At 44.4% G+C, this 26,748-nt stretch overlaps 1 protein-coding gene across 2 annotated transcripts; it reads right to left on the reverse strand.

The window, feature by feature from the left end:
• Positions 1 to 222: 222 nt before the first annotated feature.
• Positions 223 to 26,673, reverse strand: CENPN (centromere protein N). Of its 2 annotated transcripts, XM_030298699.2 has the most exons (11): positions 26,474 to 26,673; positions 22,152 to 22,332; positions 20,241 to 20,286; positions 17,580 to 17,639; positions 16,818 to 16,894; positions 9,827 to 10,003; positions 6,918 to 7,019; positions 5,806 to 5,866; positions 4,183 to 4,295; positions 1,453 to 1,579; positions 223 to 1,218 (listed from the first exon to the last, which is right to left on the reverse strand). In XM_030298699.2, exons 2-11 carry the CDS (start codon positions 22,320 to 22,322, stop codon positions 1,136 to 1,138), a joined length of 1,017 nt encoding a protein of 338 aa, XP_030154559.1. In that variant the 5' UTR covers positions 22,323 to 22,332; positions 26,474 to 26,673; the 3' UTR covers positions 223 to 1,135. The 2 variants fall into 2 exon arrangements, with proteins under 2 accessions (XP_030154559.1, XP_030154562.1); XM_030298702.1 differs by lacking the exons at positions 223 to 1,218; positions 1,453 to 1,579 and adding an exon at positions 2,547 to 3,817 and having other exon boundaries at positions 26,474 to 26,627.
• Between the last annotated feature and the right edge of the window lie 75 nt (positions 26,674 to 26,748).

Below are 26,748 nucleotides of genomic sequence, written 5' to 3' on the forward strand. Positions count from 1 at the left end.
GTAACTGATGTACCAGTTTTTATTTTTTTAAGTGTTTATTTTAAGAGAGAGAGAAAGAGAGCAAGCGGGGGAGGGGCAGAGAGCGAGGGGAAGAATCCCAAACGGGCTCTTCACTGTCAGTGCAGAGCCTGATGCAGGGCTCGATCTCACGAACCGTGAGATTATGACCTGAGCTGAAACCAAGAGTTGGATGCCTAACCCACTGAGCCACCCAGGCGCCCCTGATGTACCAGTTTTTGAATATCTTCATTCACAAATGGTGTTTTCTTCTCTGCTCGGACCACTGGCTAACATCACTCCAATTTTTCAATCTTGTAACAGATGGAGGCACTCGTATCTTGTTACATGTCAGTTTTATCTCTACCTTTATTCGGTCCTTGCTTTTTGTTTGCTTTCCCATTTGCCCGGACTGCCTCACCCTTTAATTTTATCGTAACTGAAATAAACGTCTTTATACCCCAAATCCTTTGTGGAACACAACAGGGAGTAGAGTTTGAAATGTTATTAAGAAAGGACATGCTATATTGTGATGATCACCGAAGAATTTCCATCAGAAGTGACGTAACAGTTTTTAAATCTTTATTCACAAATCAGTATAGTATGGTGAGTTTGAATGCCATATATAGGATAAAACAGACTATGAAAGGTATCATACTTACACAGGAACTATTATATTACTGAATCATCTGATATTGTACTCCCTGCAATAACTTAATAGACCCAACTCTACCCTTTGAAGGGACCAATTTTATGATTTTCCTAGAAAGTTTTGAGTTGAGGATAGTTTCTTGCTATTTCTTTCCATGATCCAAGGCTTCAGACAAAATCATTAGAAACAGCAATTACAACTCAGTCTCTCCAGGATCGAGGAGAGACAGGAGTGAGAAAAAGGACACCTAGTCACTTTTTAAAGGCCCACAATTGCTATGCTTTGCAGGATATGGGGGAGCGGGGTGCACACTGGAGGAGGAAAGAATCAGTCCCAACAAGCATATTGAACATTTCTGGACTGTCAATATTAAGAATGAATTTCTAAAACACAAGTTCATACACAGAAGCTGTCCAGCTAGCTGTTAACTGAAATGCATATGCAATATATTCAAGGAAAAAGTGTGCTTACAAAACCACAGACATCCTATTTGTCTCTAATTTTAAAATAATTCATTCCCTTATTGGGTATGCAAGTGAGCAACGGAGAAAGTGGTGCGTCTGCAATACCTGAAATTAAAAAAACAAAACAAAAAAAGTCAGTTTAAAAATGGCCTAGATTAGAGGGTGGGTGGATCATGGACCCCCGTGACGTACAGAGGGAGAATATACGCAAAATAGGGCACGCGGGGATAGCAGATGGGAGCCAGGAGGAAGCTCAGAGGTAATTAGCCAGCAGAGAGAGAGGATCAGATATAGTGTGTTGTGAATTCTTCCCGCCTGTAAGATGAGCTGACTACTTACCAGCTGGTGCTAAGGATTTCAATGCTTCCAGAAGATGCGGGCTAGAGAACTTTATTAGGCACCGGAGGGGCTCTTTTCTCTCAGCCAAGATGCCTCCATGGAAGTCACTTTTGAATTTCGTTTCAAGCTGTCAACAAATTTATTTATAAATAACTACTAAATATATCAGCTGTAATGGCAAACTGTAATTAAATCAGGTGATGTGTTTCATTAATTCTTGTCCTCAAGAAATACAGGGATTGACGGGGGCGGGAGCCATTTAATTTGCTAACTGCAAACGTAGAGGGCAACCCGTGTGTCAAAAGGCATCATCCACAAAATGCCATGTATGCACAGTGCCCGCACACAGGAGACCTTGGAGGTCAATTCTACCCCCAGGTGATCTTCACCTGAGTATTTAGTTTGCATTCTTACTGGCAAATTAGCACTATCTTTTGAAATCTGTCATGTCGATGTAAAAATGTCATGTCTTTCGAGTCACTACCATGGTTTGTTTTTACCTGATTATGGAAGATTTCAAAAATACACAAAAGTAAGGAGCACAGGCAATGAGTCCCCATGTGCACGTCACCCGGCTGAAACCATTATCAGTTCATGGCTAGTCTTCTACCAGCCCACCTCCTGTTCCATACTGACCACTGCCACGGGACTATTCTGCAGTAAACCCCAGACACGATGGTATTCCATCTGTAAACATTCAGTACCTAGAAAAGACCTAAGAAGGACTCTTTTTTAATTTTTTTTTTAATGTTTATTTATTCTTGAGAGAGAGAGACAGAGTGAGAGCAGGGGAGGGGCAGAGAGAGAGGGAGACACAGAATCCAAAGCAGGCTCCAGGCTCTGAGCCGTCATCACAGAGCCTGACATGGGGCTCAAACCCACAAACAGTGAGATCATGACCTCAGGTGAAGTCAGATGCTTAACTGACTGAACCACCCAGGCGCTGGTCTTTTTTTTTTTTTTTTAATATTTTTTTATTTTTTAGAGAGAAAGCATAAGTAGTGGAGAGGGGCAGAGAGAGGGAGAGAGAATCTTAAGCAGGTTCCACACGCAGCGCAGAGCCCAACATGGGGCTCGATCCCACAACCCTGGGATCATGACCTGAGCCGAAATCAAGAGGTGGAGGCTCAACCAACTGAGCCACCGAGGAGGCGCTCCAGAAGGACTCCTTTTAAAACCTTCACCTCTGTAACAGTATCAGACCTAGAAAAATTAGTAACAATCTAACAATCCTTTAATATCAAATATCCACTGGCTGCTTCAATAGGTACTGGAGTCTTAGATTCTAATTTCAAAATTCTTTTCCTTAAAGTGCCTCTTAAAATTTACAGGCAGTATTTTGAAATGTTTAGAGGGTGAGTATTGTCTGCAACTAACTCAAATAGTTCAGAAGAAATCAAGAAAAAGAAGGAAAGGAAATGTGCAAAATGTTAACAATGGGTGAACTGAAGCAAAGGGAAAACGGATGTTCATTGCAATGTCCTTGCAAGTGTTCTGAAGGTTTGACGTTTTTCAAATAGAAAAGGTAGGGAAAATTAAGAGCAGGCATGAATCAACGTGCACTCTGAGTTACAGAGCAGAGTGATTCTAAATTGGAGCCACGGGGGGATTTGCAGATTCTTACTTATTCTCAGTGGTTCTCTTTAGTAGGCAGAGTCAGCCAGAGAGCTTGTAAGAACAGATGGCTGGGTCCCACCTCCAGAGTCCCTGATCCAGTAGGACCACGGTGCAGTGGGCCCAATAATCTGCATTTCTTACCCGTTCTCAAGGGATGCTGATACGATGGCTCCAGAGACCACACTATGAACCAGTGTCCTAGACTATGAATTGTTCAAAGGAACTGGGTTAAAACTGTCATGTAGGGAGCCCAACTTGAAAGATATCAGCTTTTCCCACTAAAAACAAATCAAAGGGAACAGGTGTTGGGCCTGGGTGAGCAGATCAATGGCGGATTTAAAGCACTGCCTATAACTGTAGGGGGTGCAGAGCAGAAAGAATTTACTAGAGGGGAGGAGGATGTTATGAGTAGGAGTGCCAGTATTAGATTGGGGCAATCGTGATATAAATCTTGAATTTTTCTAATGCTGGCAATGGGCTTGCCCCCAGCCTGGCCTTCCTGGTGGGCAGTGGCACAGTTCTGGAATGAGCTAGGTTTATAGTATTGACTAGGCTACTTACTGGTTTCTCTCCGGTGATGCCAACTGGTCTAGGTATGTCACGACTTCTTTATTCACTCTTTTATTCAATGAATATTTATGAGCACCGACTACAGGCAAGTGTGGACGGGCTAGAAAGGGGATAGCTCACAACTTTTTTCCCCTCAAAAATACAGATCACAGCTGGTTACACAAAACTAAATGAGTACCTAAGATGAAATCAAAAGGCAAATTCAGAATTTCTAGAAGTCTCCTTCGCTAACATGGGAACTTAATACATATGATAAAGACGTCTATTTTAACTCTTCAATTTATCACACAGAATACAAAGTGATAGTGACGCTACTTATCATGGTGAGCAATGAGTGATGCACAGAATCAGGCACCATGACCATACACCTGACACTGGCCTAACCTTGTGGGTCGACACCACTTCAGTAAGAAAAAAGAGAAGTTAAAAAAAGAAAACAGTGATAAAGGAAAAGAAAGTTTCTTATTATCGTTTTCCATCTAATTTTTTTTCTTTTACAAACATATGGATAACTCACAGTTCATGTTTATAGCAATGTCCCACCTTATATTGTGCAAATTCTAGTCTTGGTTGAGGATAGTCTCCAAAAGTTTCTTGAGTCACTCTCTGGACTCTCTCTTTTTCGATTCTGTTTTCATGAATGATCCTTGAATCCACTATACATGGAAGATTTCAAAAGAAAACAGACATTAGAAATATCTTTCATCCATAAAGTATCCTCCTTTCCTTCCTAACTTTTCAACTGGCTTGTGTCATTTAAAGATAACATTTACTGGGGTGCCTGGGTGGCTCAGTCCGTTAAGCGTCCGACTTCGGCTCAGGTCATGATCTCACAGTCTGTGGGTGGAGCCCCACGTTGGGCTCTGTGCTGACAGCTCGGAGCCTGGAGCCTGGAGCCTGCTTCAGCTTCTGGGTCTCCCTCTCTCTCTGCCCCTCCCCTGCTCATGTGTGCATGCTCTCTCTCTCAAAATAAATAAACTTAAAAGAAAGTTTACTGTTTCTTCTCTTGATTGCAATAATTCCTTACTATAGGAAAATCTGAAAGCGCACGCTGGTAAATAAAATAAAAATCCCCAATAATTCTACCAATGAAGGAAAAGCATTGTTAATGTTTTAATATATTTTGTCTAGCTCACCCCTCACTCCTTAAAATTTTTTATTTATTTATTTATTTATTTATTTATTTATTTATTTATTTATCTCGAGAGGGTGCAAATAAGTGAGGGGCAGAGAGAGGGAGAGAGAGAATCCCACAAGGGGCAGAGAGAGAGACAGAGAGAGAGAGAGAGAAGCGAGGCTCACCCAAAGTGGGGCTGGAACACACGAATCGAGATCACGAAGTCAGATGCTTAACTGACTAAGCCACCCAGGCACCCTTAGCCCCCTTTTTAGCAAATAAAAAGATATGTATTTTTAACTGGGATTATAAAATACAGAGTTTTGTATCCTGCTTTCTTTACTTAACATGACATCAACAGCGGTTCCTATGCCATCGGAAAGTCATAAACGTATTTAAATCATAATTGCTGTACTATCTCATTTTATCGCCAAATCATTGCTGAGAGACAGGAAAATGTTCATTTCCATAAATGTAGGCTGTACCCCTCCACTCTTCAGTAGTTGTTTACTCTGCTGTCCTGGGTTTTCCATGGACAGACTCGCGCCACCTGTGAGGAGCTACACAGTCACAACTGAGTATTGCAGAAGCAGTTTATCCAGCGCATTCTGACCTGGGGCTCCAGACTCAGACAGACTTGGATTTCGTCTCTGGCTTCGGCAATTCCTAGCTGTGTTAACTTTGCCTGGCAAGTGGCTAAACCCATCTGAAACCCAGCTGCCCGATGAAGAGATTGTTCGGGCACTGCTATGAAGATGAAGGAAATGATACCTGTAAACATCTTTGTGTGGTTCCTGGCACTAAAGAAATGCTTGACTATTAGTTAATTTTTGTTTTTAGTGTTACTACTTGCCGTTCTAGTAAATGCTAGAAAGAACCTACGGGAGCTTGGTTTCCCCCTTTCAGCAGAAAGTTAATTTGCAATTTTTCGGAAAGCAGTAAATAGTTTTGAATCAGGCTCCTAGTGATTAAATGTTTTACCGAGTGATAGAACTCTAAAAAGGAATGATGTGCTTCCAAATTTCAGTTTTATCTTAAAACACACATACTGTGCATGTCCAGCTCAAGGGTTTCTTGTAGAGGCATAGTGGAGTTGTGAGTTTCAAACTTCTAAAAAAAAAGAAAGAAAGAAAGAAAACTGAATCTTTTCCTAATTTTAACATCTTGAAATATAAATAATAAATGGCTTTAGGACACAGGTACTAAATGTATTTGCCATGTGATGTTTCCGCTTGACAGCTACGCCTTCATCACCACAAAACACCTGCTGACATTCCTTTTAGAAAAACCACTTTCCTCCTGGAAGCCAATCTCTCATTCCCTACTCACGCTGCAGCAACTGTTTTTGTGTTTGACGATGTGAATTTTCCTAGGAATGAATGCAACTGTCATAGAACAGGTGGAAGGGTGGTGGGTAAGGGGGGGGGAGTTTGCTATGGGAGAAAATCATTAACTTAATGTTAGATTTTTTTTTTCTTGAAAGAGTGGCTTGCAGAGAGCCATCACTTTTTTCTATTTAGAACAGATGAAAATACGTAAGTGTGACATATCTAAGGGCTCAGAGATATACAGAGAGCATTAGCAATCCACTTACAGGGGTCTAAACATATGGGCCCGCAGTTGCCATGCAGAGCGAAAAATAACCCTGAGTCTGTGCAAAAGGCCAGATCTACTTTTATCATTAGAGGAAACAATGCATTCAAATAATCTTAAGAAATAAATAAATTGGGAGGCTTAATAAACCGACGCTTTCTCCTTTCCTTGTAACCCCTCTATTACCTGCTTGGCTGATGGGACAAAAATTAATTCTGCTTCTGTCTTGCATAATGGAGTAATAGAATTTAGCTTCAAAAGACAGTGTCAAGTTACTGTAAAGATAAAATAACTTCTAACTGGAAGAGCTCATTTGGAAGCTGGGCTCTCTCACGTAAGCTCTAATGACTGATGAGCAGTATAAAACACAATGCAATTATAACAAGATGATAGCGGGGGACCGTTGTTTCCTTTCATGTTGACTGAGAGCTTTCTCCGCTTCAGGAATATCGGAAGTGACCTCCTTCTGTTGGAGGTGGACTTTCCCACCTGCCCAGATGCTTCTAACTCAAGTGTGAAAGAGAAAATGGAGACGCACACAACTTCACAGAGTCACTGATGGGCTCACCTGATTATACTGTTTGAAAACAATAGCCTTCAGAGAGTCCAGATACCGGCTTCTGAGGTCCATTTTCACAATCTTATGGTGATTGCTAGCAACTGTCAGCGCCTGGAAGTGAAAATTAGCAAGACCATGAGGCTTACCGTGTTTATCCCGATATTTATAATATCTATGGTATTTGATTGAATTTTTGCACTAAGCACACGTTACTTCTTCCTTTTCTTATATGTAAGGTAACCATTTATTTATTTCCCAAACAAGGAAATGACTGATGATGAAAGGTGGCAATAATAATACTTTAGAAGGCAGAATCCAAGACTCTGAGTTCGACAAACTGAGGTTATATCCTACATATTTTGTGATTTACTTTACAATAAGGTAATTACATGAAAATATAATTTTATGACTGTTGGTGATACAAAATAACCACAGAATTCACTCCTTCAGTGGCCGTTTTCCAGTGATTTCAGTATCACATGTCCCTTTTTAACTTGAGAGAGAGAGAGAGAGAGCATGCATGCGTGAGCAGGGGAAAGGGGCAGAGAAGAGAGAGAGAGAGAGAGAGAGAGAGAGAGGGAGAATCCCAAGCAAGCTTCACACTTGGTGCAGAGCCTGACGTGCATCTCGATGCCACAACCCTGGGATCATGACCTTAGCTGAAATTAAGAGTTGGATGCTCAACTGACCCAGCCACCCAGGCATCCCTCCGTTCCCTGTATTAACAATTAAAATTCAGCATCCATTCAGAAACCAAAATGGCACCGTGCAAACAGTGGAATCGAGCACCGCATGCCAAGGGACCCAGAAGGGTTCTTGCCCACTTGTATACTGGGTAACAGGCAGACAAATCATGGTATAGGCTGTCCCTTATTAGACCTATCTTTTGCAAGTATTTTCTATCACTCTGTGGCCTATATTCTAATTCTTTTGATGTTGTCTTTTGCACAGCTGAAGTTTTAATTTTAATGAAGTTCAGCTTATCAATTATTATATATTTTTCTATAATGGATTGTGCCTTTGGTGTTACATCATTGCCACACCCAAGGCTATAGAGGTTTTCTCCTATGTTACCTTCTAGGAGTTTTTTTTTTTTTTTACATTTTTTTTTTAACGTTTATTTTTGAGACAGAGAGAGACACAGCATGAACAGGGAGGGGGCAGAGAGAGAGGGAGACACAGAATCAGAAGCAGGCTCCAGGCTCTGAGCCATCAGCCCAGAGCCTGACGTGGGGCTCAAACTCATGGACCGCGAGATCGTGACCTGAGCTGAAGTCGGACGCTTAACTGACTGAGCCACCCAGGCGCCCCTTTTAGTTTTTTTTTTAATGTTTGTTTATTTTTGAGAGAGAGAGAGAGAGAGATACAGAATTTGAAACAGACTCCAGGCTCTGAGCTGTCAGCACAGAGCCTAAACACAGGGCTCGAACTCAAAGCTTGGAGATCATGACCTGAGCTGAAGTTGGACACCCAACCTACTGAGCCACCCAGGTGCCCCACCTTCTAGGAGTTTCTGTAGTTTTAGATTTCTATAGTTTCTATAGTCTTAGATTTACTGCTATGATCCATTTTTGAGTTTATTTTTTGTAAAGGGTACAAAGCCTACACAATCTTCTTTTTTTTCTTCCTTGTGGATGTCCAGTTGCTTTACCCTCATTTGTTTCTAGTTTTTTCTTTTCAACATTTTATTTAAATTCAAGTTGGTTAACATAACATGTAGTATTCGTTTCAGGGGCAGAATTCAGGGGTTCATCACTTACATATAACACCCAGTGCTCATCACAAGTGCCCTCCTTCATACCCATCCCCCATTTAGCCCATCCCCTACCCACTTCCCCCCATCAACCTGGAGTCTGTTCTCTCTATTTAAGAATCTCTCATGGTTTGTTTCCCTTTCTTTTTCCCCCTTTCATATGTTCATCTGTTTTGTTTCTCAAACTCCACATATGAGTGAAATCACATGATATTTGTCTTTCTCTGACTGATTTATTTCACTTAGCATAATATACTCTAGCTCCATCCACACTGATGCAAATGACAAGATTCCATTCTTTGGATGGCTGAGTAATATTCCATTGTACGTAGACACCACCTCTTCTGTATCCATTCATCAGTTGATGGACGTTTGGGCTCTTTCCATACTTTTTGGTTATTGTACACAATGCTGCTATAGACATCAGGGTGCACGTGCTCCTTCAAATCTGTACTTTTGTATCCTTTGGATAAATACCTAGTAGCACAACTGCTGAATCAAAGGGTAGTTCTATTTTTAGTTTTTGAGGAACCTCCCTACTGTTTCCCAGAGTGGGTGTACCAGTTTGCATTCCCACCAACAGGGCAAGAGGGTTCCCCTTTCTCCGCATCCTCGCCAACACCTGTTGTTTCTTGCGTTGTTAATGTTAGCCATTCTGACAGGTGTGAGGTGCTATCTCATTGTGGTTTTGATTTGGATTTCCCCGATGATAAGTGATGGTGAGCATCTTTTCACGTGTCTGTTAGCCATCTGGACGTCTTGTTTAGAAAAGTCTCTATTCATGTCTTCTGCCCATTTTTAACTGGATTATTTGTTTTCTGGGTGGTGAGTTTCATAAGTTCTTTAAAGGTTTTAGACACTAACACTTTATCAGATATGTCATCTGCAAATGTCTCCTCCCCTTCCGTAGGCTGCCTTTTAGTTCTGTCGATTGTTTCCTTCGCTGAAGCGCATATTTCTTCTAGACTGAAAGACAGTAAGAGAGCTCCAAACCAATACTTGTGTTACGCTCCCACTTGTAGAACACTTTCTGCTCCTTATTTTAGGAAATCAAGGATTACATGTGGCATTTTATATAGAACGCTTATTGAGCAGTTTAAACCTACATAGACCTCGCAGATAAGGGTAATAAAAATACTATAGCTTATAGTAATTGGTTCCATACCTGACTCAGAAGGGGTGCATTGCTCTTCAGGTGGCAGAAGGAAGTGAAGGCGTAGGGAGTCTGGGAATAATACACCACATAAACCGGTTTGTACTGGTTGGGCTTTCTGTACTGTGTTCCCCAGGCGATTCGAATCCATACTGCATTCTCCTCAGCGTCTCTGAAGCTGACCGTCACCTTAATAAAAAGAAGATTTAAGTTTCCTAATTAAAATCTGTGGCACCAGGGGGCCTGGCTGGCTCGGTCGGTAGAGCATGTGACTCTAGATCTTGGGGTTGTGAGTTCAAGCCTCACACTGGGCACAGAGATTACTTAAAAAAAAAAAAAAAAAAAAAAAGTCACATTAAAAAAAAAAAATCCATAGCACCAACAACTGGTGCTCCTTAGGGGTGAAGGATGTCTGTGTAACCTTGCACACAGGCTGAGATCTGGCAGAGTCTGTAGTTTTCAGTACAGTGTTCTGGGAATCTTTGGGAAAAGGTTTTGTGGTTGTTTGGAATTACACATCTATGCCTTGCAAAGTCTTTTGGAAAGAAAACAAATTTTATTTTATTAAAAAAAATATTTATTTTTGAGAGAGAGAGAGAGAGAGCGTGAACAGGGGAGGGGCTGAGAGAGAGGGAGACAGAGGATCCAAAGTGGGCTCTGTGCTGACAGCAGAGAGCCCGATGCGGGGCTTGAACTCACGGGCCATGAGACCATGGCCTGAGCCAAAGTTGGACGCTTAACTGACCTGGCCACCCAGGCACCCCAGAAGGAAAACAAATTTTAAACCCTACAATCAGGGTATCACAATTTTTCAACAATTTCTTGGGCTTGTCCTGAAAAACTGTTCACTGACCTGTAAGAGTTTATGAAATAAGGCAAGCTTACAAATGGCATACCTGATTTATAAACAAGACTTTTTGACATCGAGCACAGACCTAGCGTGCACTATAAAGTTTAATGGTAAGATTTCTGTGGAGTAATGGGCTCAAATATATTAATCCAAACGTTCTTACGCATTTAGCTCAGATGCTAATGATTACTCTAAAGTTACGTGGCAAGAATATAGAAAATTCTACTTGGTTTCCATTTCATGGATAAAATACAGATTTTTCTAAACTTTTAAATGTAATTGCCAGTTGGGTTAGAACTTAATGGCCTCCTCCTAGACTCTTAACTGCCCCCCAATTCAGCTTCCCCTTGGAAGTCAGACCCTGGACAGGAGGCAGTCGATGCAGATGCATTTGGCTTGCCCACGTCTCCTTACTTCCTCCCTCTTGGATCCCCAGAGAAAGCAGGTGGTAAGAAGGCAGTTACTCCGACTCCGCCCACTCTTCATCTGGCTGCTTTCCCACATTCCCTCCGTATATGAAACAAAGAGCCCTCCCCAGGTTGGGGTGTGGAGTGTGCGGGGCTGTCTGACCTGCCCGAGTGAGGAGCCACAGCGCTTGGCCCCGACAGGCGCCCAGTGGGCCTCTGCTGGCTTGTGTCACATTACAAAAGCGAAGCCTGGAAAATCAAGATTGAAGGCACTACGTGGAGGGCTCACCTTTACCAGAGAGAGAATATCGGTTGCACTCAACATATTCAGGTAACCTCTCTAGCCTACAATGAGGATAATGTAAGCAAGGGCTTTTGGAGAAGCTTAAAAGAGGTCTGTGTCCTTCCTAAATTGGATGTGTGGTTGGGCACACATGTACGCTTTCCTGGAGAGGGGTGCGGTATCATTTACCAAAATTTTCACAAGAGTCTATGATCCAAAAAAAGGTTAAAAATCAATGGGCTAAGATGTTCTATCTCACATTGTTCTAGTAAAGATGATATCCAGATACCTGAAGAGGTAAGGCCCAGATGCAGACCTTTACTATTTTCCCAAGAAACTACCTTAATAGATATCATCCTTCAATAGCAAGGGTAAAGCACGCTTCACTGAGGATAGCTCAGATTAATACTGTTCAAGCTGAACTAGGAGATGAGTCCAGCCAAGTGTCCTAAGTGGTTTGGCTAACCTGGGATGGTACTGCTGGCCAGGGGTACCCTGGCCGTAAACTGGTCATAACTGGTTACTGAACATTGCAGAAAAAAGTTTAGCATGGGAAACAAATGAAGCTTACAACACACAGAATTGCTACGTACTTAACTATGTTAATATATTTAGTACAGATTACCATTATTGTACTACATGATATATAGGTAAAAAAAGGAAAGTAAATGTGCCACCCTTTTACAATTGAAACATATTTTTTAGTTTGTCTCTTTTTTATAAGTTTTCTTTTTAATTTTTTAAATGTTTATTATTTTTGGGAGAGAGAGAGACAGAGCACAAGCGGGGGAAGAGCAGAGAGAGAGGGAGACACAAGAATCTGAAGCAGGCTCTAGGCTCTGAGCTGTCAGCACAGAGACCGTCGTGGGGCTTGAACCCATGAATCGTGAGATCATGACCTGAGTTGAAGTTGGATGCTTAACCAAATGAGCCACCTAGGTGCCACTCTTTATAAGTTTCCTAAGAACAATGTATTTTGAATAGTTTTACCTGGTAAGACATACGATTAATGACTCTGCCTCTCTCTCCGTGTCTCTCTCCCTGGCATACAGAGACCGTACCCTCAAAGGCTCTAGATCAGATCCCCTGTAGCACAGGCTCCATCCATTACCCCCCAAGTTAGGCTCCCGGCTCCCTCTCGTACCAGCTTCTCTACCCCATTGGTTCAAGGGCAAGAGTTTGTAACCTGAAGGCCCTGATAAGAATCAGCATGTCTACAAACTAACTGAACTTTGGCATTTCCTTCAGTCCTGAAGGTAGGCAAGGAAACGGTAGAATGTTAGGAACTATTACTCTGTTGTCTGGACAAATCCCAAATATTTTCTCACCCCGTTATAGCGTTGCACATGCCTCAAAAATATCATTTATGCCATCACTACTTTGAAACTAGTTGTTTTTAGACCTACTGTGAGATTATTTACTGCGTTAATAAAGAAGCACATGAGTACTACAGCACGACTTTGTATTTTAATACCTTAATAATGGTATTTTCATGTATTTGGTTTTCCTTGTAATTCTCTATATTATAGCATTTAAAAACGACTTTCAAGGGGTACCTGGGTAGCTCAGTCAGTTAAGCATCCAACTTTGGCTCAGGTCACGGTCTCACAGTTCGTGGGTTTGAGCTCCACGTCGGGCTCTGTGCTGACAGCTCAGAGTCTGGAGCCTGTTTCAGATTCTGTGTCTCCCTCTCTCTCTGCCCCTCCCCCACTCACGCTCTGTCTCCCTCCGTCTCAAAAATAAATAAACATTAAAAAAAAAATTAAAAAAGAATGACTTTCAAGAAGTGGCCTATAAGCTTCACTAACAGCAAAAGAGGTCCTTGGCACAGAAAGGTTAAGACACCTCCTGTAGAGCAGCAGGCAAGTTACTATTCAGTCCTGGGCACCAGGAGACTCTACTTGGCATGACATCACCATCAGCAGCCTTTTGGAAAGTGGGGTTATCCAGCTGCTAGTTAAGTCAGGAGGAAGACAGCGAAGTCCTCTGGGAGTCCTCAGGTAGTTGAGAAATGGGGTTGGCACACGTGGTCCAGCTCAGGGCAGGGGAACAGGGGAGACAGAGAAGACACCAGGGTGTTGGGCATTTGCCGGCCTTTCGGGCAGGAAGATCTGACCAGTAAAAAAGCTCCTTTGTTCACTCAGCCTTTCCCACTAGTCTGCCTGAAATTCATTCAGGAGGGAAAAGCTTTTGGAATGCAGAAGTGATGGAAGAGAAGAAATCTAATAACTGAGGGGTGTTTGGGTGGCTCAGCTGGTTAAGCATCCAACTTTGGCTCAGGTCATGATCTCATGGTTCATGAGCTCAAGCCCCATGTCAGGCTCTGTGCTGAGAGTGTGGAGCTTGGGATTCTCTCTCTCTGCCCCACCCTTTATTTTGAGAGAGAGAGAGAGAGAGAGAGAGCAAGCACAAAGTCCGATGTGGGGCTCGAACTCATGAAACTGTGAGGTTATGACCTGAGCTGAAATCAAGAGTCAGACGTTCACCCGACTGAGCCACCGAGGTGTCCCTAAATATTTTTAAAACTACAGCTATTAAAGGAATGAGAAGGTGGATAAGGAGGTGGCAAAGACTGTGCCCAGGCCATTCATGCTGTCAGAGGGGAGCAGCACAGTTGGTTTCCTCTCAGGGAGACTATGGGTCCGGAGGAAGGCTGACAATTAAAGCAGGAAGTAGGAGGCATATGGTGACAGGAGCACAGGACAGAGGACCGCCTGCCAGGGGGATCAGGGACACTCCCTGAGGGGGCCAGAAGGATACGGAAGAGTGAGCCGTGCAAAGGCCGGAAGGATAGGGAAGAGCGAGCTGTGCAAAGGCCAGGTTGGGGAGGTCGTTCCAAGGAGAGGGAACAGCCTATGGCGAGCTCAAGGGCTTGAAGAAGACTGGTTCGGTTTGGGTGGAGTGTAGACTACAGGTGGTGACACCTGACAGGCAGGCAGGGGATCCAGGAGGGCACGAGGAGAAACATATCAGGAGTACGGACCCTAAGAGTGTGAATGAATCTGAAGAAGCCAACGATTAGAAGCAGTGGAAAAGGCTAAATTAGTCAACAAATGGTGTTCGGACAACTGATAGGCTTCTGACAGGGAAACGACAAAGGACTCTGTCACCACCTCCCCCATCTCTCGCCGCAGCCGAAACTAACCAGGGGAGGGCTGAGTGCAGAACCTTGTGGTGATGCTCCAGTGAAGAGCAGGAGGAAAGGAAGGAGGGTGGTCACGAAGAGCAGTTTAGGATGGGCTGACGACAACCGGGAGAAGACAAGAGACTCAGGATCAAGAGGGTTTGGCTGTTCTCTGACACCTGACCTTCCCGAGCACAAGAAATGGATGCTGTGCATCTGGAACGTGGAAGGTGGAGGTGTGAGACCCTGCCAGTGTAGATGTGAAGAGTATGACCTCGAAGCCAGCTGCCCGCGTTTAAATCATGGCTCTGCCGCTCTGCCCCTGTGGGACCCACCCTTGCTTCGTCAGGAGGGTGCAGTGAGTTAGTGAGTGGCAAGGACTCAGCGCAAGGCCTCACACACAGAGGTGTTTGCAATTGGCGTTACTGCTGAAAGAGAACAGGCCATGGGATTTTGTGATATCACCGGTGCCCCTGAACAGGGAGGTTCTCAAACTTGACTGGGCGTTAGCAAGCACCTGGAGGGCTTTGGCCCACCCTTACAGCGTCTGAGGGAGCCCAGGTATTTGCATGTCGATGTTCCCAGGTGATGTTGATGATCAAACTGTGAGAACTGCTGCCTTTAAAATTCAGTTTCAATATGGCAGCAAGAGCACTGGCCAGAATGGAAAGGGCCTAAGCATGAAGCAGGTGAGGATGCATTACCCTTTCTTTCTTTTTTTTTTTTTTTATTTTTTTTTAATGTTTATTTATTTTTGAGAGAGACAGAGACAGAATCCAAGTGGGTTAGGGGCAGAGAGGGAGACACAGAATCCGAAGCAGGCTCCAAGTTCTGAGCCATCAGCACAGAGCCTGATGCAGGGCTCGAACCCACGAGCTGTGAGATCATGACCTGAGCTGAAGTCGGACGCTTAACTGACTGAGCCACCCAGGTGTCCCTGCATTACTCTTTCAAATGGTCTTTTGGGGAAGGGTTTTGAAGGGGGCCACTAAATACCACCCTTCTTCCCTGTCCTTCTGGATCAACTGAGAATAAGGCAAAAGAGTTGACAGGTGAGGCCAACACATATTTACTAAGAAATGGGGACTGGCTCATATCCACAGGCAGGTGGCCCTCCAGAAAACAAAATCCAGTCAGGCAGACCTAATCACATAAGTGGTGGCATAACCACTCTGGGAAGCCTCCACTGGTAGGGGCAGAGCTGGCCCTGGACGAACAGATGAGAACGTGTGTCCCTGTGGGCACCTGCTCTCACTCAGGAGAGCTGGCGCTCCTTCCAGAGAAAGGTGAAGGGGATGGTGGAGGGACGCCGGTGCCCTTGGGCCTATGGGACCCCCTCCCTGTGAAGGACACATCGGGGGCAAGAAATAAATATTTCCTCCCAAGAGTGTTGTGGTAGAAAGAACAGAGCTTGAGGACGAGCATGGGGAATGGATGCCGTTCCACCAAGACCGGAGCATGCTTATAAGCAGTAGAGTGGGAAGCGGTAGAGAAGCGATCACAAATGGGATGGAGAACAGAGAATAAGGCAGGTGGGCCCTCTGAGGATGCGGGGGTAGGGGGGGATTCAAACGTCACACAGAAGGGTCTCCGTAAGAAAAGAAATGAGGGAAGATGCTCAGTGACGAGGGTGTGCATACAAGTATGGCAGACGTCACAAAGCGTGAGCTGAAGAGACATAAAGACCACGTCGTGGAGTCTGCATATGAAGAGGGAACACCACTCTTCTGGAGCGGGCAGCCAGAGCACGGGGACAGTGATAGGTCCTGTCTTTCCATGCAAGCAGGACTGAGGCAGATTGAGGTGGGAAGAGAATGAAGTAAGGGAGGCTGTTAAAAACATGACTGCCTCAACCTACGAGAAGATACTCGGCGGTACCTGTGGACAGTGGAGGGGAGCTGAAGATTCTACGGGTGCTCCAGAGTGACGCCGACCGATACCGTAGCCACTGGCCTGAAATTCACTACAGTTACGTGAGATTAATGTAGTAGTTTCTCAGTCATGCTGGCCACATTGCAACTGCTCCATAGCCACATGTGGTCACTAGCCCGTGTACCAGTGGCGTGGACACAGAACATTTCCATCACTCCAGATAGTTCTGGTGCGTGATGCTCCTCTTGAGAAAGAAGCAATTGGCCTTAAATTGACAGGTAAGGGGTAGGAAAAGTTTCTATAAGGAAGTAGGATTTATCTCTGATCTGGCCTAGAATAGTATGGGATATTACTAATTAAAATTAATTAAAACTCTTACAAACCCAAACCAAGGTAGTAGCAAATTTTAACTGCACAGATGCCTTGAAATTGAATTTCGTGGAGATTCAGATAAATTTTATTCTTACATTTTTTAATGCTCTCCGAAGAATTTTCTCAAATGAACTTTTGAATCGTTCCATATCAAAAAGGTCAACGTCTTCACCTGTCAAGGTCAAAAGAAAGTAAAGACAAATCAATAAAGACAAATGTTCAAGAAATACATGTGCAAGGACTCTGAAGCTAAGTATTTTGTGTGACGTCAAAGAGGGACACTGATCTAATCATACCAATGCTGCCGGTACCTGGGATACAGTGTCACTGAATATACTTCTCATTTTTCCCACAAAAGAGTAATTTTGAAATTACTCATTGTGAAAGAAGAGACATTTACAAAAAAATTTTTTTTGTTTATTTATGTGAGAGATAGAGCGAGAGAAAGAGAGAGAGAGAGAGCGCGCCCGCAGGGCAGTAGCAGAGAGAGGGAGAGAGAGAGAGCCCTAAGCAGACCCCGCACTGTCAGCACAGAGCCTGACTTGGGGCTCAATCCCACAAACCACGAGATCATGACCTGAGCTGAAACCAAGAGTCAGACACATAACCAACTGAGCCACCCAGGTGCCCCCAAAAGAAGAGACATTTCAGAGGAACATATTAGTATTCCTTTTAAAAATGCCAAAATATAAAATATAAACTTCAGTTTAAAATGGAAAACACCAGGGTGCCTGGCTGGCCTAGTTGGAAAAGCATGTGACTCTTGATATTGGGGGTTGTGAGTTCAAGTCCCGCGTTGGGTGTAGAGATTACTAAAAATAAAATTAAATTAAATTTAAAAAAATGGAAAACATTACCTGGTTCTTTACTCATTTGAAAAACATCCCAAACTTTCTGGTGCCGATGAAATTGAGTATCTGAGAGAGGGGGGAAGAGCTTATTACTATCACATCACAGAACTCTCAAGTAACGTGCTTATACATACCTATTTTAAATATGTATTTAATGTAATATGATGCCAGAGAAAATAACAGCAACTTATCAACTAGGTCATACACATTTTTATTCAAATATAAATTTTACGTGGATTAAACTTCCCCCGGACAACTAAAACATATCATAAAGAATTACTCAATATAGTAGAGGTTTCGCATCTACTCTTACTTAGACCATTTCTTCTATTCCCACACGGGTCTCCTCCATGGAACCCCTCACTCAGCCAGCAGAACAGGGATGCTGTGCTCCTCACGACTGGTGTTCGCACTGGCTGTTCCCTTTGTCGGGAGCCCTCTTCTCCGAGCTCGAGGTGCCCCTCATTCTGGTCTCTACTGGGAGGCCACCTATGCACAGCAGCCTGCCCAGATCCCCTGCCCAAAGCACCCGCCCACTGCGCCCTGTGCCCTGCGCTGCTTTCCTCCGTAGCACTTAAAGCTACCCGGGAGCTCACTCTGCTGGGACTGAGCTACCAGCCAAGTCCAGTCCGCTTTAACCCTTGCATTTCCTGCCCCCGCTCTCTTCTCTCCATCCCCCCACCCCCCCATCTCACTCAGGCTATATCCCTGTCTTGCTTGGCTGCTCCAACAGGCTGCTGTTGGGTCGCTCCCGTCCTCCCTCGTCCCTGTCTCTGCACTGAGAGTTTTGAAAAAACAAGAACCTGATTCTTTTCTTGCTCATTATCTTTGGAGGGCTTGGCTTTATTCTTAGAATAAAGAGTGAAATCCTTCGAGGGGCTTCTGAGTCTCTGAATTACCCCCCTACCTATGCCTCATTTGTTTTGACCCCCTCCTGCAGCACTGGACTCCCATCTCCCACCTTCTCTCTGCTCCCCTACTTACCCTCCTGCTCCAAGACCTTCTGGTGCTGTGCCCTTTGCTCTCCTGCTCCTTTATGTCCCCTTTCCCCTTTGCCTAGTTAATGCCACTCATCCTTTGTGGCTCTCAGCTCACGTCTTCAAGGAAGTCTTTCCTAAACCCTTGGTGTGGCCGACCCCCTTCTGGTCTCACAGACCCCCTGCCTTTTCTCCTTCCCAGCACTTGCGACAGTCTGTGAGAATGCATTTGTGTGACTCAGTGACCTGTCTCCCCCAGAGACTGGGGCCTCTTAAGAGAGTATGAATCAACCTGTTGGACCCAGCAGTGCCTAGCATACAGCCCACTGCGTGATAGTAGTCAAAGAACATGTGAACAAATGCGTGAGAAAGGGGAACTATGTGGATCTACCCTTTACGGTCTAGACACCATCCAGTCACTGAAAGTGAGACACACTCAACCAGAGGCAGAGGCGCTAAATGAATTCAGCTATTTCGTAGTCGGAGCGGAATATAGAGATGAATGTTGTTATGCCCCAGGTCACAGGAGGCAGTTAATATCAACTGATAATGATTAATTAGTAAATACCAGGGTTTTTTTTTAAGAATTTTTTTGTTTTTTAATGTTTACTCTTTATTTATTTTATTATTATTTTTTTAATGTTTATTTATTTTTGAGAGAGAGAGACAGAGTACGAGCGGGGCAGGAGCAGAGAGGGAGACACAGAATCTGCAGCAGCCCCCGACTCTGAGTTGTCAGCACAGAGCCCGGTGTGGGGCTCGAACCTACTGCCCCAACTGTAAGATCATGAGCTGAGCCCAAGTCAGAAGCTTAACCGACTAAGCCACTCAGGCACCCCCTTGTTTACTATTTATTTTTGAGAGACAGAGTGTGAGCACGGGAAGGGCAGAGAGAGACGGAGACACAGAATCTGAGCTGTCGGTAGAGCCTGATGTGGGGCTCGAGTTCATGAACTGCGAGATCACGGCCTGAGCCGAGGTCAGACACTCAGCCGACTGAGCCACCCAGGCGCCCCATACCAGACTTTGTTTTAAGAACATGACATGGACTCATTTCATCCTCACTGTCACCTTATGCGACATCATGATTATTATAAAGGTTTGTCCAATGATAATACCGAGGCAGAGATGTCAAGGGCCTCCGCCAGGACTCACAGGGAGACAATGACAGAGCCATGAACTGAACCCGAGAAATCTGGCCCTGGAGTCTGTGTGCTTAGACTCCACAATCTGTTGCCTCCTGATGAGGGAAGTAAACATCTTAAAGAAGAAAATACAGAGAAGAAACCTAGGGTACAAGGAGGGGTAGGGGAAGAAAGAAATGGAAGGGGAGGAGAGGTAACAAGTTACACCGTAATAGGAACAAATTCTCGGAAATTTATTTTCAATTTCTGTTAAAGATACAGAGCCTAACAAACGTGCTTAGTGTGTGCCAGTGACCGTGCTAAAAGAGCTTTTCAAGCATTATCTTATTTAACCCTCCCAACGACCCTGTGAAGTAGGTACTATTGTTTCTCCATTTTTCTTGGGAGGAGTCTAGGCCTAGCAAAGCCATGTGACCGGGTGAAGGACTGGAGACTGGTAAGTGACAGAGGAGGGACTGAAACCAGGTCCACCTGACTGACATCCAGAACTGCCTCTCTGACAAAAGGGGATGGGGTAAGTGTAAATACAAATCACCAACACTCACAAATGATGTCTAAAAGGGCTGCGTCACGGAGACTTGCACGCTTACTCTGAAAGAGAAGATAAAATACTGAGTGAACGTGGGGGATAGTTGGGTTCTGCTACACTTACAGCACATTTTAGAGTTGCTTAGAACGAGTGTCACCGATCTCTGCTCTCCTGCCAAGTAGCAGATACACCCGACTCCTGTCTCGGTAAAGGCACTCTCCACTCCTCCCCCCACAATCTACTCCTCACTCATCACTTTCAACTTCCTGTTTTGTTTTTTAATCAGCTGTATCCCTCTAAACTTCCTCTACATCAGGGTTTCCCAAGTGGGCATTACTGACATTCAGAGGCGGATAATTCTATGTGTGGAGGGCTGTCCCAGGGTGTTAAGGAACATTCTGGCCTCTGCCCAGCATGAGCCAGTAGTATTCCCACAGGTTTGACAACCAAAAATGTCTCCAGACACTGCAGGCAAAATTGTCCTGGTTGAGAACCAATGCCCTACACACATCCATTGACATCATGCATATTATATATCGTTTTTTGATGTTGTGCATAAAGATCTAGTTTATCTTATTGAATGGCTGAAGAATATTTTGTTATGTGGACGTAACATTATTTATTCTCCTATGTATAGCTATTCCCAATTTTTTGTTTTTTAAACAAGGCTACTTAACATCTTATTTATGTATAAATACTTACATGTTTGTACCTAAGTATATGAGTATCAATTATAATATTTATACCTCTTTTTTTTTTTTTAATTTTTTAATGTTTATTTCTGGGAGAGAGAGAGCGAGTTGGGGAGGGGCAGAGAGAGAGCGAGACACAGAATCCGGAGTAGGCTACAGGCTCTGAGATGTCAGCATAGCTGACGCAAGGTTTGAACCCATAAACTGCGAGATTATGACCTGAGCCAAAGTCGGTCGCTTAACCGACTGAGCCACCCAGGTGCCCCACCTCCTTGTTTTTTATTAATTTTTCCATATAAATCTCCCACAGTGGAATTGCTGGGTCATAAAGCATATCTATTTAAAAGTGAATGAGGGCAGAATGTACAGGAATAGGGGCGTTCTTTATACTTTTGCTTGCAACTTTTCTGAAAATCTGAAATTGTTTTAAAACGAAAAGTTAATAAATATACGTGAAAGAGGGGGTCTCTTCCCATACAACTTTACCAACACATCTGAGTATTAACCTTTTCATCTTTAGGTGCAAAATCTAATAGGTAAAAAAAGAATACTTCTCATTATTTTAACTTGTATGGATTGTATTTTCCCCCATGGTGGTCACTTTCTTACTGATACGTAGGCATTCTTTGGAAGTTGAAAAAGCCAATCAAAAATTAGCTTCTTCCTCACTGTAGTAGTAGATAGCCCATATCCCTTCACAGCTTAGCAGCTGCACTAAATTTTAGACTCAAAAAAAGGAAGTGGGGCGCCTGGGTGGCTCAGTGAGTTAAGTGTCTGATTCTTGATTTCGGCTTAGGTCATGATCTCACAGTTCCTGAGATCGAGCCTTGCTCTGGATTCCGTGCTGACAGAAGGGAGCCTGCCTGGGATTCTCTCTCTTCCTCTCCTCCACTCATACTCTCTCAAAATAAATAAACACTGAAAAAAGAAAGAAAACCTTTGGAGCGCCCGGGTGGCTCAGTCGGTTGAGCATCTGACTCAGGTCATGATCTCATGGTTTGTTGAGTTTGAGCCCCATACTGGGCTCACTGCTGTCAGTGCAGAGCCCGCTTCAGACCCTACATCCCTCTCTCTCTCTCTCTGCACCTCCCCTGCTCATGCTTGCTCTCTCTCTCTCTCTCTCTCTCAAAAATAAACATTAAAAAAAAAACCTTATTAAAAAAAATCTTATTAAAAGAAAAAACCAAAGGGGTTGCATGATGCTTAAGGTTCATCATCTTGAACACTGTTATCACCTCACAGAGCAGAACCAAGTCCTGAACGAGAGATTCCTTTCTCTGCCGGAAGTTTACTGTCTGCAGTTGATTTTCAGGCAAAAAATCCCAGGCTTTGAGGATTGTCATCATTTCAGTCATTGGGATTTTCAAGATGGTCCTCTTGATAAACTCGGCAACAGTTTCATCCATCTCTTTGGCACTTCAATAAAAACAAAAACAGCACAGCAAAGTATTAATCAAATATCAAAGGTTAACTTAGTGGAATTTTTCAGCATGTTTTTAGCCAGGATTTTGATTTGTAGGTCAAACACCCAAACGTTTACCTTTTTTTGCAGTCATTCTGCAAAGTGTTTCAAAAGGAGGATTTGATTCTTCTCTCCTTAAGCCACATATTTAAATGGCTTTGGAGGTTTTAAAAATTAGTGCTCCCTCTCCTTGACAGGCTAGAGTATTTTAATCTTTGATGGGAACGACAGGTAAATCATTCATTCATTTACTCATTCACGTAACAAAATCTGAGCACCCATGTGTGCCAGGCACTTTTGCAGGCATGGGGGAGAGATACACCTTTAACCAAAAAGACAAAAATCCCAGGGCGCCTGAGTGACTCAGTTGGTTAAACAATGGACTTTGGCTTAGGTCATGATCTCACAGTTTGTGAGTCTGAGCCCTGTATTGGGCTCCCTGCTGTTAGCACAGAGCCCGTTTCAGATCATCCACCCCCCACCACCCCCCTGCTCCTACCCTGCTCATTCTCTAATAAATAAATAAAAACTTAAAAAAATAAAAAGACAAAAACCCTGCTAGTGTGAGCATCCATTCTAGTGGGGAGAGAGAAGCAACAAGAAAATCATAAACTGTGTGAAAAGTGGTAAGTGCTGCAGAGAGAACAGAGCAGTTACGAAACGAACCATAGTTAAAGTGGAGCAGGATGGGAACAAGTCGGGGTGGTGGGGATGGAATGAGGAGGCCTCATACAGGTGACAGTTGAGCCCGTACTTGGAAGAAAGAGTGAGCCATGTGGCTGGCTGGTGAAAGAACTTGCTGGGCAAAGGGTACAGCAAGTGCAAAAGCCCTGGGGCTTTCAAGGAACAGTGAAGGATGTGAAGGATGCCTCCAGTGAGGCCACAGTGTAGATAGTAAGGAGGCACAGAGGAGGTAATAAGGTCAGAGAATACGGAGGGCCCAGGGGTCACTGCCACGATGATGGCTTCTACTCTGACAGACACTGGCTGCTGGAAGATCCTGAGAAGAGGTGGGATATGCTCCTGTTTAGGTTTTCTACCAGGATCAATCTGGCTACTGTCTTGGAGGGGGTGGAGGGCGGAAGTAGGAAGCCAGGTAGGAGGCTGCTGCAATGCAGGTAGGAGATGATGGTGGACCGAGGGGGAGGGTTGGGAAGAGGTCAGATTCTGGATCTGCTTTTAAGAAAGAGCCCACGGGATTTCCTGATGGACTCGATGTGGGGTTACGAGAGAAAGAGGGACCAGAGGTGACACCAGTGTTTGTACCAGGCAGCTGAAAGGACAGAACTGCTATCCCCTGAGTTGGGGAAGACTAGAGGTGTGGGCAGAGGCAAGCTCAAGAATTCCATTTCGAACATGTACGTTTGAAGGTTGTTAGCCTCCAAGAGGAGATGCTGATAAACAGTAGGATGCAGGAGTCCAGAGGACACAGTAAGAGATAGAGGTGAAGAGGGCTGCAGTCTCTTTCTCATTTAAGGGATTACCAGCTAACATAGTGTTATTACCTCACTTTCCCTGCCTGCTGCCTGACAGGGAGAGTCTTCAACCATCCCAAAGGTCTTGAGCCCCAAATGTGGCATGACTCCCTCAGCAACAGACAAGGGCAATGATCTTCAGGAGCATCTCTTAGTGGCTGTCTTACAGCTGTGGCACTGGGAAGGGGGGGTTCTGAGCCCTTTCATTACCTTCCTCAGGGCAGAAGCTGTGGGCCAAGGGTGGCAGCTGATCTCAACTGTTACCTCATCTGGGGGCACTGATGGGCATCTTCCCCCTGCCCCCCATTTTAAAATATGGTACACAGGCGTGCCTGGGTGGCTCAATCAGTTAAGCAATGAACTCTTGATTTTGGCTCAGGTCATGGTCTCACCTTTTGTGAGTTTGAGCCCCATGTCGAGCCCTGTGCTGGCAGCTCGGAGCCTGCTTTCTCCGATTCTCTCTCTCTCTCCCTCTCTCTCTGCCCTTCCCCAACATGTGTGCGGGCACGTTCTCTCTCAAAAGAAATAAACTAAAAAAAAAAAAAAAAAAAAAATATATATATATATATATATACACACACACACACATACGGCACATCAAAAGCAAGCATGGTTTCTCAACAAAGATGAAGCAAGGTGTCTGCAGAATTTAAATTTAAATTCTCTGCCTATCTGACAAGAAAGAGCATCCAGACCTTGGTATCCAAATTTAAGAAAAGGGGCAGAAGTCAGTCTGTCTATCTCATCTACTTCCACCACGCCTAGGAGATTAGCAAAAGGACAAAGAGAGAAGTATCCCCCTATAGGAATCCAGGTTGTGACTCAATGCTACCACTTGAGTGTTTAACATCGCATACAATCTATTACCATTGCCCATTTCCAAAAAGATACTGACAGTCGACATGATTTTAAGAAGATACTGAAAACAACACTTCCAGGAAAAAAAAAAAAGGTGGGGAACTATTAGGACTTTAGAAAGGGAAAAATAATAGAGAGCAGAACAGGATCAAGATCATGAAAATGGACTCTGATTTGTTTTCTTATCCAGATACAGGACCAACCTACCTTAATGTCAACACTAAAATCCTCACCATGGTCTATAAGGCCCTGGGTTTGCTTTTTGCCTCCCTCCCCATCATCTATCACTCTCTCTCTCTCTCTCTCTCTCTCTCTCTCTCTGGCTTTCTGAACTCCAGCTACATTGGTGTTTAGTTCCTCTAGTACAGAAGGATACTTCCAGAGAAGGCTCATTGTACCTGCAGTTACCCCTGCCGAGAACATTCAGGTTCATCATGCACATTATTCACCTGGGTAACTCTTGAATTTAGGTCTCAGCTCAGATGGCTTCTACTGAGAGAGGCTTATTCTGCCCACCCATTCTTTTTTTTTTTTTTTTTTTTTAATTTGTTTATTTTGAGAGAGAGACGAAGAGAGTGAGCAGGGCAGGGGCAGAATTCCAAAGAGGCTCCAAGCTGTCAGCGCAGAGCCCACTCAGGGCTCGAGCCCACAAACCCTGAGATCATGACCTGAACTGAAAGCAAGAGTTGCACATTTAACCAACTGAGCCACCCAGGCGCCCCTGACCACCCATTCTAAAGGTATCTCCCCACCTTCCGTTGCTTACTGTCTTCACAAAACTATCTAAAATGATCTTGCCTATTGATTACTGTCTTAAAATATTGAGCCACTAGAGTAGGAACTATGTTTGCCTTATTCATGGCTATATCCCTAAATGATAAATACATGTGGAATGAAATATTAGATATTCTCCGTAAGCAGTGTGTGAGGAGATACCCTGGGAAGAAATAGGGTCCAACAGTCACTGATATATCAAACAAACCTCTCCCACTGAAAACACTGGCGCGGGGCAGGGGAGGGGGAAAAGGGAGGGGGTAGGCTTGTAAAAATGCATTCCCAGGGCTCCATCAATTTGAACTGGGGGGAGAGGGGTGGGGGTGGAGTCGGGCACCCAGCTGCGCGTTGAGAGCTTGCACTTTTAGAATGCTTCAGAAGATTCTTCATTTTGGGTTAAGTTTGCAAAATGCCATTCTACAGACTTCTGGTAGAGAGCATTCAGTCTCACCAATAAAGCTGGTAAACCCTTGAACAAACTCCTGATTCCCTGTGACTAATTTCTTTTTACTTCTAGTTCTTAGTAGCACAGTGCCTGGCATATACATATATATATATATACACACACACACACATATATACATATACATACATATATATAGCAGCTCCTCAAGACATTTGCTGAATGAATGCATGACAAGAGCCCTTTTAGGTAACTTTTCTGCAGATCTACATGGAAGGGCTGCCACTGGAGCATTAGGAAAAATACGACAGGCGCACGGACGGAAAAAAAAAAAACGGATGCCAAGGCTGACTTAAAAAAAAACCAAAACACCCCACTCCCAGCACAGCAGGAACCCAAAGGTCAGACAGCAAAAGTAACCCGCCACGTGACAACTGGCGGAGGCTCCGGAACTGACGTACATCCCAGTAAGGCCCCGCCCCACTGCGGGCGGAGGTGACGTAACGGATAGTATCACCGCCCTCTCATCCCGGCCTCAACTGTAGTCCCCCACTTCTTGCCCGAGGCCCAGCGCCAATCCCGCACCTTGAGACGTGTGGCAGACGTGAAAAAGTCGCCCCACAAGCCTGAGATGTGGCTTTCTCGAGGCTTCCGCCACACTCAAGGTCCCGATCCCACGCCGCGCGCGGACCTCTTACAGTCGGTCATCTCCAGCAGTGTCTCTTCTCGGCAGCCGTTCCCGCCCGCTGCTCCTTCAAAGCCACCAATTGCAGTTCCCGTCGCCCTCCAGCCCCGCCCACCCCGGAGCTCTATCTTTGGACTGTACCCTAGGCACAGGGAGCTACGTCGGGGAGCGGCAG

Source organism: Lynx canadensis, chromosome E2 (assembly GCF_007474595.2).
Source record: "Lynx canadensis isolate LIC74 chromosome E2, mLynCan4.pri.v2, whole genome shotgun sequence".
Taxonomy (NCBI): Eukaryota; Metazoa; Chordata; class Mammalia; order Carnivora; family Felidae; genus Lynx; species Lynx canadensis.

What these genes read in the sequence shown, in the direction of transcription:
- CENPN (XM_030298699.2), bottom strand. Translation starts at nt 22,322, where the DNA reads ATGGATGAAACTGTTGCCGAGTTTATCAAGAGGACCATCTTGAAAATC. An exon ending in AGCCCTTTTAGACATCATTT is followed by an intron (nt 17,640 to 20,240) that starts GTGAGTGTTGGT and finishes CCCCTCTCTCAG; the next exon opens with ATACTCAATTTCATCGGCAC. An exon ending in TTCGGAGAGCATTAAAAAAT is followed by an intron (nt 10,004 to 16,817) that starts GTAAGAATAAAA and finishes CTTTTTATTAAG; the next exon opens with GTGACGGTCAGCTTCAGAGA.